The 14,013-nt window shown below is 40.0% G+C and overlaps 1 protein-coding gene across 3 annotated transcripts in view; it reads left to right on the top strand.

Moving 5' to 3' along the window:
* Positions 1–14,013, top strand: part of LOC102219886 (DNA (cytosine-5)-methyltransferase 3A) — a 46,550-nt gene that overhangs the window by 11,470 nt on the left and 21,067 nt on the right. For 2 of the 3 annotated variants that reach the window (XM_005799291.2, XM_023353159.1), the window contains exons 4-6: positions 2,257–2,608; positions 11,383–11,429; positions 13,548–13,694. In XM_005799291.2, coding sequence (XP_005799348.1) covers positions 2,257–2,608; positions 11,383–11,429; positions 13,548–13,694 — 546 coding nt within the window. The remainder of the gene's footprint in view (positions 1–2,256; positions 2,609–11,382; positions 11,430–13,547; positions 13,695–14,013) is intronic. The other variant, XM_023353160.1, reaches the window with a different exon arrangement.

The raw sequence follows: 14,013 nt of genomic DNA, 5'->3' as shown, positions 1-14,013 counted from the left end.
ATTTCTGTCTCTGACCAACTTTATGGTCAGAGTAAACAAGTCATGTGTTTTAAAGGCAGCAGCAAGAACGCCAAAGAGCCTTACAAAGGGATTCATACTCCCTGAGATACAAAAAAACCCCATAAAAAACTTGAATGTACTTCACAGTGGTTCGATGAGTTTAACTGGAAAGACGAGGGTAAATGATATATGGTTTTCAAAGTTTTTCACAAATAGTCATTTAAAAATTGTGACGTGCATTTGTATTCAATCTACCGACTCAACAGTTCGAGCCACCTTTCACTGGATTTACAGCTGCAGGTTTGCGCCTCTTGGGTCTAAAATCTTTTAGACCAGATTCCAGACAAACCCCTACTAGTTTATAAATTCTTATTTATAAATCTTTTAGACCCAAGAGGGGTCTATTCATGTTGGATTGAAGGGATCTATGAACCTCACCACAGACTTAGATCTGGACTTGGACTGGGCTGCTCCCAACACATGGCGGTGTTTCACCGGGTCTCAGCTTCAGTCATATGGAACTTTAGAAATACTGGATGCACGGACGGCCATTCCTAAAAGTTCTCCTTGTTACACTACGAAGTAGAGGTGCACCGATTGCAGTTTTCTGGCCCGTCGCCGATTACCGATCTTTAAAAAGCCTGAATCTGCCGATTCCGATTTTGGCCAACTTGTTTTGTCTGAAATGTCACTAAATATAGCAAGGAAGTCATTGAGTTGGTAACAATGGAGTGAATATTGTCTACTGCAAACATGAAGACACGACCTGGTGGTCAAACCTCTCTCTCTACAGAGCAGAAGAGGACAGTGGCTGATTTTTTGACCTTTGGTGAGGTAGATAAGATCGGCTTCACATGTAAGTATTTAGAGTCAAACATGGAGAACCAACATCTAATTTTATCAAATCAAGAATCCAGACAAACCCCTACTAGTTTATAAATTCTTATTATACATGGGGAATCAATACATAGTTCTATACTTTTATACTTTTGTTTTTCTTTAGCTTTTTTAAAAATTTTGTTGGTATTTCCTCTGACTCATGTAAAGCACTTAGAATTGCCCTGTTGCTGAAAATGTGCTATATGAATAAAATTACCTTACCTTAAGCCAATTTCCCAAAATTAAGGATATCGGCCGATACTTTAAAACCTTTAAATAGTTTAAAGGTTTTTAAAATCCTTTCTTCATCCAACAGAAAAGGAATGGACTCTGTTGGAAACAGGACTCTTATCTGTCCAGCTTTGAGTTTTGCTGCTGGTGTGAGTTTTAGCAGTGATGCTGGGAGACGATGAGTAAACCGATGCCCCACACACTTCACAATTATTCACCACTTTGTGTTGGTCTCTCATTACAAATCCCTTGAAAATACTACATTAGAGGTTGTGAATACATCGTGAGAGGGTGTAAATACTTGTGTATGACCAGGCCTGTCACAGTAAGCAATGAATTAACTGATTGCATGATAAATGAAAACAAGCTCGATTTCCATTTTCCACTTGCTTGATTTATTGCATTTTCTCTTTTCTGTCTCTCTGTCTACCTAGAATCGGGCAACATACGTCTTCAGCCTGGTGCATTGGTGTAAACTAACTTTATTTCTGAGGTTCAGTTTTGTTTACAAAAGACTTCAGAATTTATTTGTTGTTTTGGTTATTTATTTTGGATATTTAAAATGTCTTCCAGTTTGAGCATTAGATGTTCACTAGGATTTAAAGTTTATTCATCTTTGAGAGGGTGTGCTGGCATTATCATGCCATTACCATCATATCACTGCAAATTGCTCTAAAAACAACAATAATATTGGTCAACGCAACGACTTCTGGGAAAATTGGCTATCGTGACAGGCCTGCGTATGACATCTAAATATGCTTTACAGCCAGAGAGACATTATTACACACTGGAAATCATGTCAGCTGCAAACAGGTCAGCACCTCTTGAATGAAGTCCTCTTTTATGGAGCGAAACCAGGAGGACGGAGGGAAAACTTTCTCCAGGAACAGCCAACATTCCTGGCATAGTTCTGTGCTGCTGTAACACACAACTTCCCTCCTCGCTTGTAAGTTAGTGGTTGTATGGCAGCTTTCTTGTCCCAGCTTTGAACTTTGGAGTTGAGGGAGTTTGTTGGGGATTGCTGTAACTCACTGATTCACATGCCAACCTTATACAGGTTGACTCATGTAATATTTTTTTACGTTCAATTTTCTCCTAAACGCAAATGTTAACATTTCACCCTCCTTCGTCCCGTTCCGTCTGCAGGTCGAGAGCTGCGGATCCATCACGGGCTGCGCGAGCGTTTGCAACAGTTACCTCGAGCTGTGCCGGCCATCCATATCGCAAGTCTACAACGGAGAAACCGACTCACGCGGAGACAAGACGCCCGACGCCTGCTTCCCCAGACAGGAGAAGCGGGAAGTGGAGAATGGAATTCCCAGATGCCCGTCCTCCTACCAGGAGGAGGACGGCTCCCAGGGTCAGAGCCCCAGTCCCTCCCAGGAGAACGGCTTCCTGTCCAGCCAGGAGGACCGGGAGCTGGAGAAAGACAAGGACGACGGCCTGATGATGCCGCGCAAGAAAAGAGGGAGGCGGAAACTGGAGCGGCCAACGAAGTGTGAGTTCTCGTTCACAAACAGGAATGATCTAGAAATGAGAGTCAGAGCATGTGCAGGTTCCTATTAACGGTAATGCCAGAAGTGTCAGATCTACATATTTACCCACTAGCTATAAGAAAGGGACCAGAAAGAAAACACAGGAGTGCATAAAAACTTAGGAGGTGTTCCTGATGTTGCTTCTGGGATGCTATAAAAGTTTATTAGTATTTCACCATCATGGGAAATGTTTGCTGTTTAGAGTGATCCAAAGTTTCATTTGGCTACATTTACTCAGATAAAATAAATAACTACTTCCAACAAAATCGCTGCTGGCTAAAGTTTTGGAACCAATGCTGTCAACTCTTTCTACATCCGTCTAAAGCTTAGAAGAAAACCCTCAGTCTGCCATACAGATCATTTTGCTCTCTTCTCGTCTGTAGGATTTATGTCTGAAGACAGAGATGGATTTGTGTCAGTTGAACTACTTTTTTGCTGATTTGTCTTTATGTTTCGGATCAGGACCTACCAACGAGCCCTTTGCCAGTTTTTCTGTAGAGTCCAAGCTTTGGTTCACTCTAACTAGTGCCTCTGGATTTAAAATTATCCACAGCATCACAAATCCTCCACCGTACATGACAGTGGACATGTGTTGTTGGTTTTTTTTCCATGTTACTTTATTATTTTCTTGCTGTATAAAATGTTTGTTGCAGAATAAACCAACACTAGTCTGATCTAACCAAAGCCCCAGAAAACTCCACATGATCAAAACAGTGTGCGATGGTTGCTATGGAAACTTGGTGATCCAAAAATTGCTGTACTTATCCAACAGATTTTTTTTTTACCTTCCTTACCATCTTTTACACAGTCCATAGTGGCTGATGAGTCCAATTTATTTGCCTCAGTTTCATTTATTCTAAAAGACTGTTGTCAACTAACAGATGCTTCCTGATTTATGAAGATTCACACGTGCGACTTACAGGAATAACATGTTCTCTCGTCTTTCTGATTATGAGACAGACGTACCTATTAGAAACGGACCTCTATGATTAAAGGTTTACACACACTCAGATCAGCTTAAATTTTTAAATCTAAAAATAAAAATGGCTTTTGTAACATTCACATTATAAGAATGTGTAGGGATGCCATGAATCGTGTCACTGCTGACGAGTAAATGTGCTTAAACTGAAGGTTGGATTTTTCACAATTTTGCTTCTTTAACAAAATTAACTATCTTAACTCAGCCTGTCGCAATAAAGTAATTAATCACAGGGTAAATTAAAGTGAGCTCAATCATTTCCATTTGTATGATTTGTCGTTTTTCTCTTTTCTACCGAAAACTGGATGACAAAAGTCTCTGGTCTGGTGAACTGGTATGAACTGGCCCTTTGTTTGAGGGACGTTTTTGTTTACAGAGATTCATTTAACATGTTGCTGGATATTTGAAATGTCTTCTAGTTCCTGTGTAACATGTTTGTTAGACATTAAAGTTTAGGGTGTTGCATTTGATAGCCCTTATAAAAGAGAAGAAATGATCACGAGATGAAATCAGTGCGCTTTCACTTACTGCTTGTATTGAGTGTAGAGAAGCAGAATCTCTTTTCATACAATTCTCAGCCTTTCTAACTGCAAGTCATTGACACTATATTTTTTAGACAAAACCAAGTATTTCACATTACAGTTATTTCACAATATTTAAACCTTTCACTCTGAATTATTTAAGTAATGTTTTTTATGGCACAGTCAGAACTAAATTAATAATTAAAAAATTGAAATATTTCCAACCAAAATGGTGAAAAACAGTACATTGCTTGTACTACTTCACAAAAATCACAAGTTATTATTTCAATTTAAACAAATCAAGCTGCAGGATGCCGAACGGAACATGAGGCCTACTGCCGTTAGCAACAGAGCTAAGCTAGTTAGCCAAACAGTCTTCGCACATCACATTAAAGCAATATAAACTAAATACATACAAATTCGCACATACAGGGCTAGCATTCATCCACATGTCATTCTCCTGAGAGTTAGATCCCATTTCTTAACTTATAAAAGGACAAATGTAAGAGACGAAATGATCACAAGTAGGCCTGTCGCGATAAATCGATTAATCGTACGATAAATTAAAGCTATCGACCTCATTTTAATTATCGGCACTATCGTCTCTTCCGACCTTTTTCTCTTTCAGCTAATGAGACTGAATGAAAAAGGGCTGAACTCCGGTGCTCTCCACCGACTCCTCCCTTCCTCATTTGCTTAGTGTAAAGCCCAGCGCACACGGCACAATCTTAGAGCTGTCGGCCGATTGTCGGCTCATTTTCAAAACCTGACAGACCACACATTAGTCGACAGAAATCCTTGGTATAACGGTTCGATCGGGTTCGGTCCTGCCGTGTGGTGTCCAACAATGGGCACCAAATAATGGCTACAAGTTCAGTGAACTCATTTTAAAACCAGACATTAATCAGTGCTTTACTACAATCTACCTGCAATGCATGTGGCTAGTGTCAGCGTAAAGTCCTGACTGAATGAAAATCATTATAACCTATTTATGTCACGTTAACGAAGAACAGCTGAAACGTTACCGGGTTTATCAACTGCAGTAGCAATTTCGCTCCAACTCCTCCTCTTGTCATTCTTTATTCTTTGCATGTTGAATAAACATTAATGTTGTTTCCACGTATCATCTCCAATGTCCGCTGGACTTCGGGTTGCGCCGTGTCAGCTGTTTGGGATTCGCTCAGTAATTTCCCCTCAGAAAACAGGGAGGAGAATCCTCGCTTTCTGATTGGCTGCCTGTCACATTCAACATGCTGCGTTAAAGCTCCTAGTCGGGAAAAACCCTGATTTAGATCGGAGCGGCCAAGATGATCTACCGTAACACACCACACAATCTTAGAAAGACCAACGATCTAATATTGTTGTATGGGGAAAAATAGGAGCAAAAAATCATGTAGTGTGAACTATTGCATCAGGTAGTCAATGTGCCCATCTTCTCTATTTAAATCTAATTATTACTGAAGGGCAACATAATATACAGACTTCATAATCTGTACTCTTTTGGTTGAATGCAGTATTTATTTCCACTTTGGCTTTATGTTGTTTAGTTTTTTTTTTCCAAGGGAGTTTTTTGTTAATGGAGACTGAGAATCCATTTTATTTTTGGTTGTTTTGTTTATTTTGTTTATCAGCTCCAGTGTTAAATATTCTTTAGAAAATAAAGTGTATCTATCTTTGGCAGGAAATCACATGCATTATTACATCATTTCCATTACATCAGTGTAAAAAGGTCTTCAAACAATATTATCGTTTATCGCAATAATTTTTGAGACAATTAATCGCTCAGCAAAATTTGCTATCGTGACAGGCCTAATCACAAGATGAGATCAGTGCGCTTTCACTTACTCTTGTATTCAGTGTAGAGAAGAGCGCACTAGTGCCCCTAGTGGACTCTTTTGACTATGGCGCCAACGCACCCCTCTTCCATACAAAGGACCCAACTACATTCCTTGCACAGCCCAAACCAAACTAAATTAATGCAGATAATCAAAACAATTAGATCTAATATTAACCAGATCAAATGAGTATTATACCCCGCAACACATTATTGCGACATTACCATTACATTATTGGAAATTGGTCCCTAAACTACAATATTGTCGTTTGTTGCAAAAACGTCTGGGAAAATTTATTGGCCAACAAAAATTTGACATTGTCTTTGTACATCTTTAACAGATATTCATGAGTGCAGTAAAGAGTCGTGGCTGAATATTTAGCGAATTCTGTCAAAGTTGTCTGGATGATGCTGTTTTGTTAAAGCCGGAGTGCGTCGTAGGCCCGTCGCCCCCTCGGCCACGTGCCTCCCCTGTCGCTCCAGAGGGCCGCTGAGACGTCGGCTGTGACTTTGAATGGGAGTGTGGTAAATAACCCTAGGGGAGGAGCAGCCAGTCTCCTGGCAACGGGCCTCCTCGGGCTGGCAGATCCCAGGCGACGGCCGTGCCAGTTGGATGACGTCGTAACCAGAACTCCTTACAAACTGAGTCTGCACTTCTTACTCACCTGATCTGTGGGGCTTGTTGCGTCTCGCTCGGGTAAACCCCGGGATAACCCTGTTGCTTTAACAGTCCCAGTGTCTCCCATGAAACAACTTTTCTTTTATTTCTCCACATTTTTCCTAATGCGCAGCATTTTGGTTTTTTATTTTGAGTTTTTTTAATTAAGCGGGGTGGAATCGGTACCAATAGGGTGTTTATGTATTTGCCATAAAGATATCTTTACAAGCAAAAAGTTCATTTATTCTGACTGGCTGGGAAGGGGGTTTTGGTTTTTGTTGCTCAGGAAGTAAGCAGCCGCATTATTTGCACACTAATTACTCTGGTTTGAGTCTACAAAACTTTATGGAAGGAGAAAGTAAAACTCTGGCATGCGTGTTGTTTTTACAGCAGCACTGTACTCGCAACTGGTGAAAAATATGTTCAGACAGAAAGATATTGTTTTAAATGATAGAAAAAGACCTAATCAATAACTATTAACAGTGCAGAAGAATATACAGAGGGATTAAACTGAGTAATTTCTTTTCTTTTTATTGTTGGAAACTTGTTTAGAGAAAAAGCACAGCTAAAAGGAGTTTTTCAGAAATGGAAAAAGTCTTTAGTATTTCGCAATCCCTGCCATAGAACTAAATTTAAAACCAACTGTAGCTTCATGCAAGTCGTTTAAAATACGTCACAAAAACATTACAAACCTCTTGATTGTTTTCACATTATGTGCTACAACCACAAACGTCCACATAAAGTTTTGGGGATTTATGTGAGAGAAAAATACAAAGTAGAGCATATTTGTGAGTTGAAAGACTAATTAAACATTACTTTTAGCAGTTTTTACAACCACTTTTGCTTCAGTTAAAGCTGAACGTCTTCTGGGTGTTTATCTATGCCTGACATTTTTGACAATTCTTCTTGCAGAATAGCTTAAGCTCAGTCTGACTGGACGGAAATGGAGTTTGTGGACATCAACTTTAAATCTTGCCACATTTTTAACTAAAACATGAATATTTGCTAATCTAATCTCTTTCATAGTAACTCTGACTGCCACTCTCCAGTCTCTACTGCAACCTGCAGCTGCTTTAAAAAAAAAAAAAGTAATTATTAATTTTTCTTGCACCATGTTATTGTTGAGTAAAAACCAGTGAAAGTGTATTTTTCCTTTCTTGTCTTTTTAACACACATCATCAGTAGGGCCAGGACTTTAACACAATAAATTAGATTAATTGACAAATTTTAACATTAAAATTCTTTTTTAACAAAATGAATGACATTATTTTAACCGGAGGGTTTTTGTTTTGTTTTTTACATACGAAAGTTCAGGCTGGGTCTTATGTATTGGCACATTTCTTGTACACCCATAAATTTGACGCACAGGCGACAATTTATGCTTCGAAAAACAATGAGATGGGACGCTGGGAAATACTTTTGTTGTGTTCAAAGTTCTGCTGAAAGGAGTTGGCCCGTCAGCGAAGCTATTCAGGCTTAAAATAGCATCTCAGTGCTAAACATGTTGCAGCAGCTAATGTCAACATTCACAGCTCAGATTACTAAAGACGCATTTTGTCAAAGACGTTCCATGAACGATCCGGGGTTCCTGAAAAAGCAGAATGGTTATAATAGCACTCAACACTAATTTGATGGTTGAATAATCTAAATAACCGATTGAATAGCTTAGCAACAAAGGTTGAAATCGCTCATATTTTGTCAATATATAATTGCGATTAATTAAGTACAGACCCTGCACTGAATTCGATTGAGAATTTGAATCGTTTCCCCAACACTTGTTCTGTGGCGTAATAGCTAAGAAGAGAGCGGATTAAACAAAAATCATAAGCATGTGGTTTAAAACATGTTCATCAAAGCATCTTGTGGTCTTGTGCATCCTCACATTGTCCTTATGTCTTTGACACGGGATTGCAAAAACAGATTGAGAAGTGGGTTTTTGTCAAAGGCGGGTACCAAGTAATCTGCGGTGAAATACTTAAAATACTGTCAGAAAGCAGATCTGGGTACTTTGAGGCGGCATAATGAGCCTCAGAGCCAAAAAAGCCACTTATATGTACAGTTTGTCAAATATGAGCTTTAAATGCATCCCGACTTTAAATGCAGATTAACTTCAACACAAGGGAAAATATGTAGTAATCTGTTAGTAAATATTGAGTCAGTGAGATCTAAACTTTAGGATAACGTTAGCTTAGCTTCCAGTGCTTTACATGTGCCACGAACTGCGTTAGCTTAGCAGCCAGAGTCCCCTCGCTACAATTTTACTAATCAACAAAGCAGACTGGGGCTGGAGATTGCAATCACGGTCAATAAAGTGTTGGTACAGTTACGACTGGAGCACAGAGAGCTTGGCAGAGGAAGCGGAGGCCTGGATCGATATTCAGCTAAACAGGGTTTGTGTTATCCATCTGGAGGGCAAAGGAAGGATTTTAGCTCCGTCTGGGGTGTGCAACTGAGCTCCGGTAATGCTAAAGCTGGAACCCACTCCAGCTGGCGAGGTATACTCTCTCTGGGCATCGAGGGGCCGGATCCTCTCACAAACCCAGTGACCTTGGCACTCTGCATGCCTCAACAATTTGTTATAGAGTCACTTATTCCTGAGGATCACAATGAAAGCAGTGGAGAGGGGGAGGCTGGAGGTCCAGCCACACGTGGAACAATCTTGAAGAGGCTGCTAAGAGAGAAGACTTCTGCTTGGACGCGTCTCTAGGAAAACTTGCCATCAAGTGTTGCCCCCTCCCAATTCACACTCCCCGCCTCCCCTTGGGGCTCAAGTGCCAACACAGTGCTTTAGCATCAACTGTTTACTCATTCTGTGCCATCTTGCTAATTTCAGAGCCAGCTGCTTCATAAGACGTGTGTGTTGTGCACCCGGGGTAATGCGGTATCAAAGAGCCTGGGGACTTTTAGGACTGTGAAACTAATACCAGATATGTTGGCAGGCGCCTCTGTGATAAAGCTAAATTTGGCTCCCTTGTGTTGTCATCTGATTGTGAGACGGAGAGAAAAAAAAGTTCATTAATCACGACAGCCGCGCTAGTGTTTCGTTCATCGTCGGTCTCTGTTGAGCTCCGTCAGCGCTTGGTTAGACACAGACTAACAATGCTTTTCAGGAATAAATAACACGCGCGTGTTGTTATTGCAGACATCTGAAATCATGGCCAAGTTGGAGGGAAGTCCAACTGGAGCGTTTACTGTGCTTGAGTCAGTTTTATTAGACTGCGGTTTGAGGGCCCCTCGACGCTGGGCTATTTTTGTCTGGTTTACTCGGCTGCTGAAATTCTCACTTCAGGTTGTGCAACTTCCTCTGAGTGTATCTGCGCCCATTTCTTCCTGTGCGTGGCGCCGATAGCATCGCAACCGTCCTCTGCATCATTCATTCACCTGCCTACGAATGATGGCTGTTTGGAGGGCATCGTCTGCTGATCTGTTTATCGGTCATTTTGGGAGGGGGGTCTTTGTACAGTTTTGACCTGCCGAAATCAATTTTAGCCGATTTCGATTGAACTTTCAGAACTATGAGATATAAAAACTGCATTTGAAAGGTATTTTTTTAAGCTTAGGGTTAGCAGTCTTCTTAGCGTTTACCGTAGCTGTTCACATGGTTAACTCGACATTACTAAAAAAGCAGTTTATTTACTCTAGAGCAGACTCTGTTCACTTTTGCTTCTGTTAAAGTACATATTTGTCATGAGATGCAAAACCTACATGAACCTTCAAGAAAATATTGTTTTTTACCTCCTAAAAAAAATTTGTTGGGTTTGTCGCTAAAAATCTTTCAATTTATGCCTGTTTTTAAGTTTTAGAAGACATAAAAAATATATAACTTTTTCGAAGAGAGAAATATTCATATGTATAAAAAAAAAAGAATAATACCTAGCAGATTGTGAATGAAAATACATGAAAAATTAGCCAAAATTGGCTTTTTTTTATTGTTTAATATTGAAAAACATCGCTCAGGTCAATATCAGTTTTGGCTAAAGCTACCGTGATAAGTGACTGAAACTTGTTTCTCGCTATGACTGTGTATCAGTTTCTCTAAATGTGTTTTGTTTTTTTACTTGCTTAGGTATGTGTCGCACTGCCTGAACTGAAACTATAATCTTTACTGCCCAGAGGAAGTCCACCAGCTTTATAACGTCTGTTGAGATTTTCAGTAGTTTTTTTTTTTTACAAGCAATTTCATGGAAAGACTTCCCAAAAACTCTACTCTGTTCTGATTCAGTTCAGGTTTTGAGAACGTCTAGGAGGGACATATGCACCCACCAAATCACAGATGTGAAACAATATGTTGTAGACTTTATGATTCAATGTCAACAGCCAGGGCTAATAGCAGCTGGCCCTGTGTTTCATGAAAGGAAAACATTGGGCCGGATGATAAGCTGTGGCCAAAGTAAACTTGGCCACCTTCTACGCTCATCAGAACCTGGGCAGCAAATCCAGACCTTCGCGACTCCACCGTTTCCTCATACAGCACCTGAGAGCTCAAGCTCCTCTGGTCCAGTTTTTCAGAACCACAGTTTGGATTTATACGACTCCCTCACTCTAGAGTTTTAGCGAATTAGCTTTATTTAGATCAAATGCTTTGTTGATGCGATAAAAATGAAGCGTGCGATTCATTAACGTGTCATGGTTTATTGATCGATAAAAAGCAACGACTTTTGCTCAAATTTAGGGGCTGTTAATGGGATTTTACTCTCTTCGGTGAATGATTCAGGTCATCCATTGTGTCACTGTCTTCTCTCTAGATGTGGAGCACAAGGAAGACGACGGGTGTGACACAATCAAGACTGAGGTAAGATTTCTGTGCTGTTGTGTCGTTCTCTGGATCAGAATAAGGGTTGAATCCTCATTTTATGAGGTCAGAGTTGTTTAAATGACCTTTGGATGTTCTACAAAATACAGTGCGGTTTTGTTTGACTGCAATTGCCATGAATACATAAAATACTTAACATTCTTGCAGAGTTGTGGACAAATAACTAGTGACACTCTTAACTTCTACACTACGTATGATGCATATCTCAAAAAGCATAACGTGGAAAAAGACGGGAACACTGTGCCCTGCTCTCGAAAACCGAACATAGAAATGATTTATGAATTATTCTTAAATTCTCCTGCAAAGTGTTTATATCCATTGTCTGCTGTTCTGGAAATTACTGACATGCAGCCACAAAGTCCAACTTGCTTAGCATCATGTTGGTTTGTTTGACTAAAGTATCAGACACCTGTTTCCAGTTGCTAACGCTAACATTAGCATCTTGTCGTGCTCACAATCTCTTGAAACATGCACAACTCAGTAGAAAAAAACCAAAGATCTCTTTTATGTTTTTTTGGTCGTTCACATCATTCACATGTGACATGGTTTATTCTCTGCAAAAACATCACGTCTTCTAAAAATAACATATGCAGTGACTCTCAAAAGTGAACGCAGCCATGTTTGAAGAAAAAAAAGCCTGTCTGTGTTATGTGTAAAAACGAGAGCATGATTGATCATTCAAAACTGTCTCCACTTATTTAAATGTGACGTCATCAATAATTCAACTGAAAAAACAACAACAAGAAGACCACTGGGAGGAAAATAATTACAAAAAGCTGCAGCAACCTGCTTGTAAAATGTCTTCTGTTATTGTTCTGCGTTGTTGGAATTCCTTAATTCTGGCAAAGCCATTCATAAACGTTAATTTTCCTCTCATGAAGTCATTCTTTTGTATGTTTGGACGTATTATTCACTGTTAATTAGTTGGGCCAAAAAGTGAAGCCAACCTAAACACCAACCGTGTAGTTTAGATGGAAGCGGCTCTTCGGTCTCGGTTGGGTCTGACAGAAATTCATCGATGAGCTCGACTCACGTTGTCCAATCAAATCTTTAGAGTTTATGTATCTGGAACTAGTTTTTTAATGTTTGCTAACAACCCTACAGTTTGAAGGCACATTGATTTGTTTCATAAGAGTTGGATCAAATCTTCTGACTCTGAACTCGATGACATCACAAATATACTAATATAGCAGTAACGCGGTTGGGTTCTTTACTTGAAAATATTTGACTCTGTACGCCAAACAGAACGGATGTGATGTCCCTTTTAGATTTTTTTTTAGATAATCTAATATTAGCTCTGCTGATTTTTAGCTCCCGGTAAAACTCCAGTACTCTCAAAACTAACACCCCATGCAGCTAGAATCACAAGGAGGTACAACAAGTGCCTCCTGGAGAAAATAAATATTTGCTCATGCAAACCGCGAGCTGGTCAAAAAGAGATAAACTGCAGCTTGGAAAAACCTGCGGTGGAAGAGTTGGGACTTGTTAGTCGGAGAGCGGTGGGGTGGTCCGACTAGTTTGGTAATTTAGCATCAGTATAAACTTACACGCTCCTGGCAACTAGATATTCTCATTGGACTCAAGCCTCTACAACAAAGGAACAAACATGTTTCTTATTTAAAGATTTGTTTAGATTGACTTTCCACTCTTGTGCTCTAATACAACAGCAGAAGGTAAAGGCCTTTCCATGCAGGTTTTTAGAAAGAAATCAGTAAAATTATGCACAGCACATTCTTCAATGCTGTTTGCTTTTGACTGGAGATTGTCTGCGCCAGAAATCCAGAAACAGAAGATGGTTTCTTCTCTCTTTGAACTGATGAAAAAAATGGTACCTAATGGTGTATAGATTTGAAATATCAAATACACTTGGAAGCATCTCAGGAAAGCTTGTTCCGGTGTTTTTTTTAAGTTATTAGACGCTGTGACCTCCCTTTACAAAATTAACTAGTCAAATCACCAAACTACCCATTTCAAGCAGAACGTCTCTCTCATGAAACACGGCAACTGGCTAGACGCTCAATTTTGCCACAGTTCTCAACGTCGACTCAAAAAAAACAACAACAAGTAGCTAATTTGTTTCTTTCGTACCTTAAACAGGGAGGTCGAGGCAGGCTACGAAGGGGAGTTGGTTGGGAGATCAGCCTTCGACAGAGGCCAATGCCCAGAATAACCTTCCAGGCTGGTGACCCTTATTACATTAGCAAGCGGACCAGGGAGGAGTTGATGGCCAAGTGGAAGATGGAGGTGAGTACCCTCGCTGTAAACCAGCCCCCACTGGCCAGCGTTGACTGAAGCTAGGACCCTTGGGGAACCCATGACCAAGTGTATTTGGTGTGTCATTTGATATTTCATGACGGTACCATTTATTTCAGTGAAATTTCCCCAGTTTGCCTTCTGCTTTTCATTGCTTTGTTCTTGTCTTTCGTACGAGCGGAGGGGGGGATTACATCCATCTGTGTTGGTCACATCTGGTTCATACTTCCCTGCTGAAAACATAAAATTTAGATTTACTCTGTTCCCTGTGCTTTTGATGTCTCACTTCAGAGCTTAGTGAATGGCAATA

Source organism: Xiphophorus maculatus, chromosome 19 (assembly GCF_002775205.1).
Source record: "Xiphophorus maculatus strain JP 163 A chromosome 19, X_maculatus-5.0-male, whole genome shotgun sequence".
NCBI classification, from domain to species: domain Eukaryota; kingdom Metazoa; phylum Chordata; class Actinopteri; order Cyprinodontiformes; family Poeciliidae; genus Xiphophorus; species Xiphophorus maculatus.
This window is presented reverse-complemented; position numbering and strand designations above follow the sequence as displayed.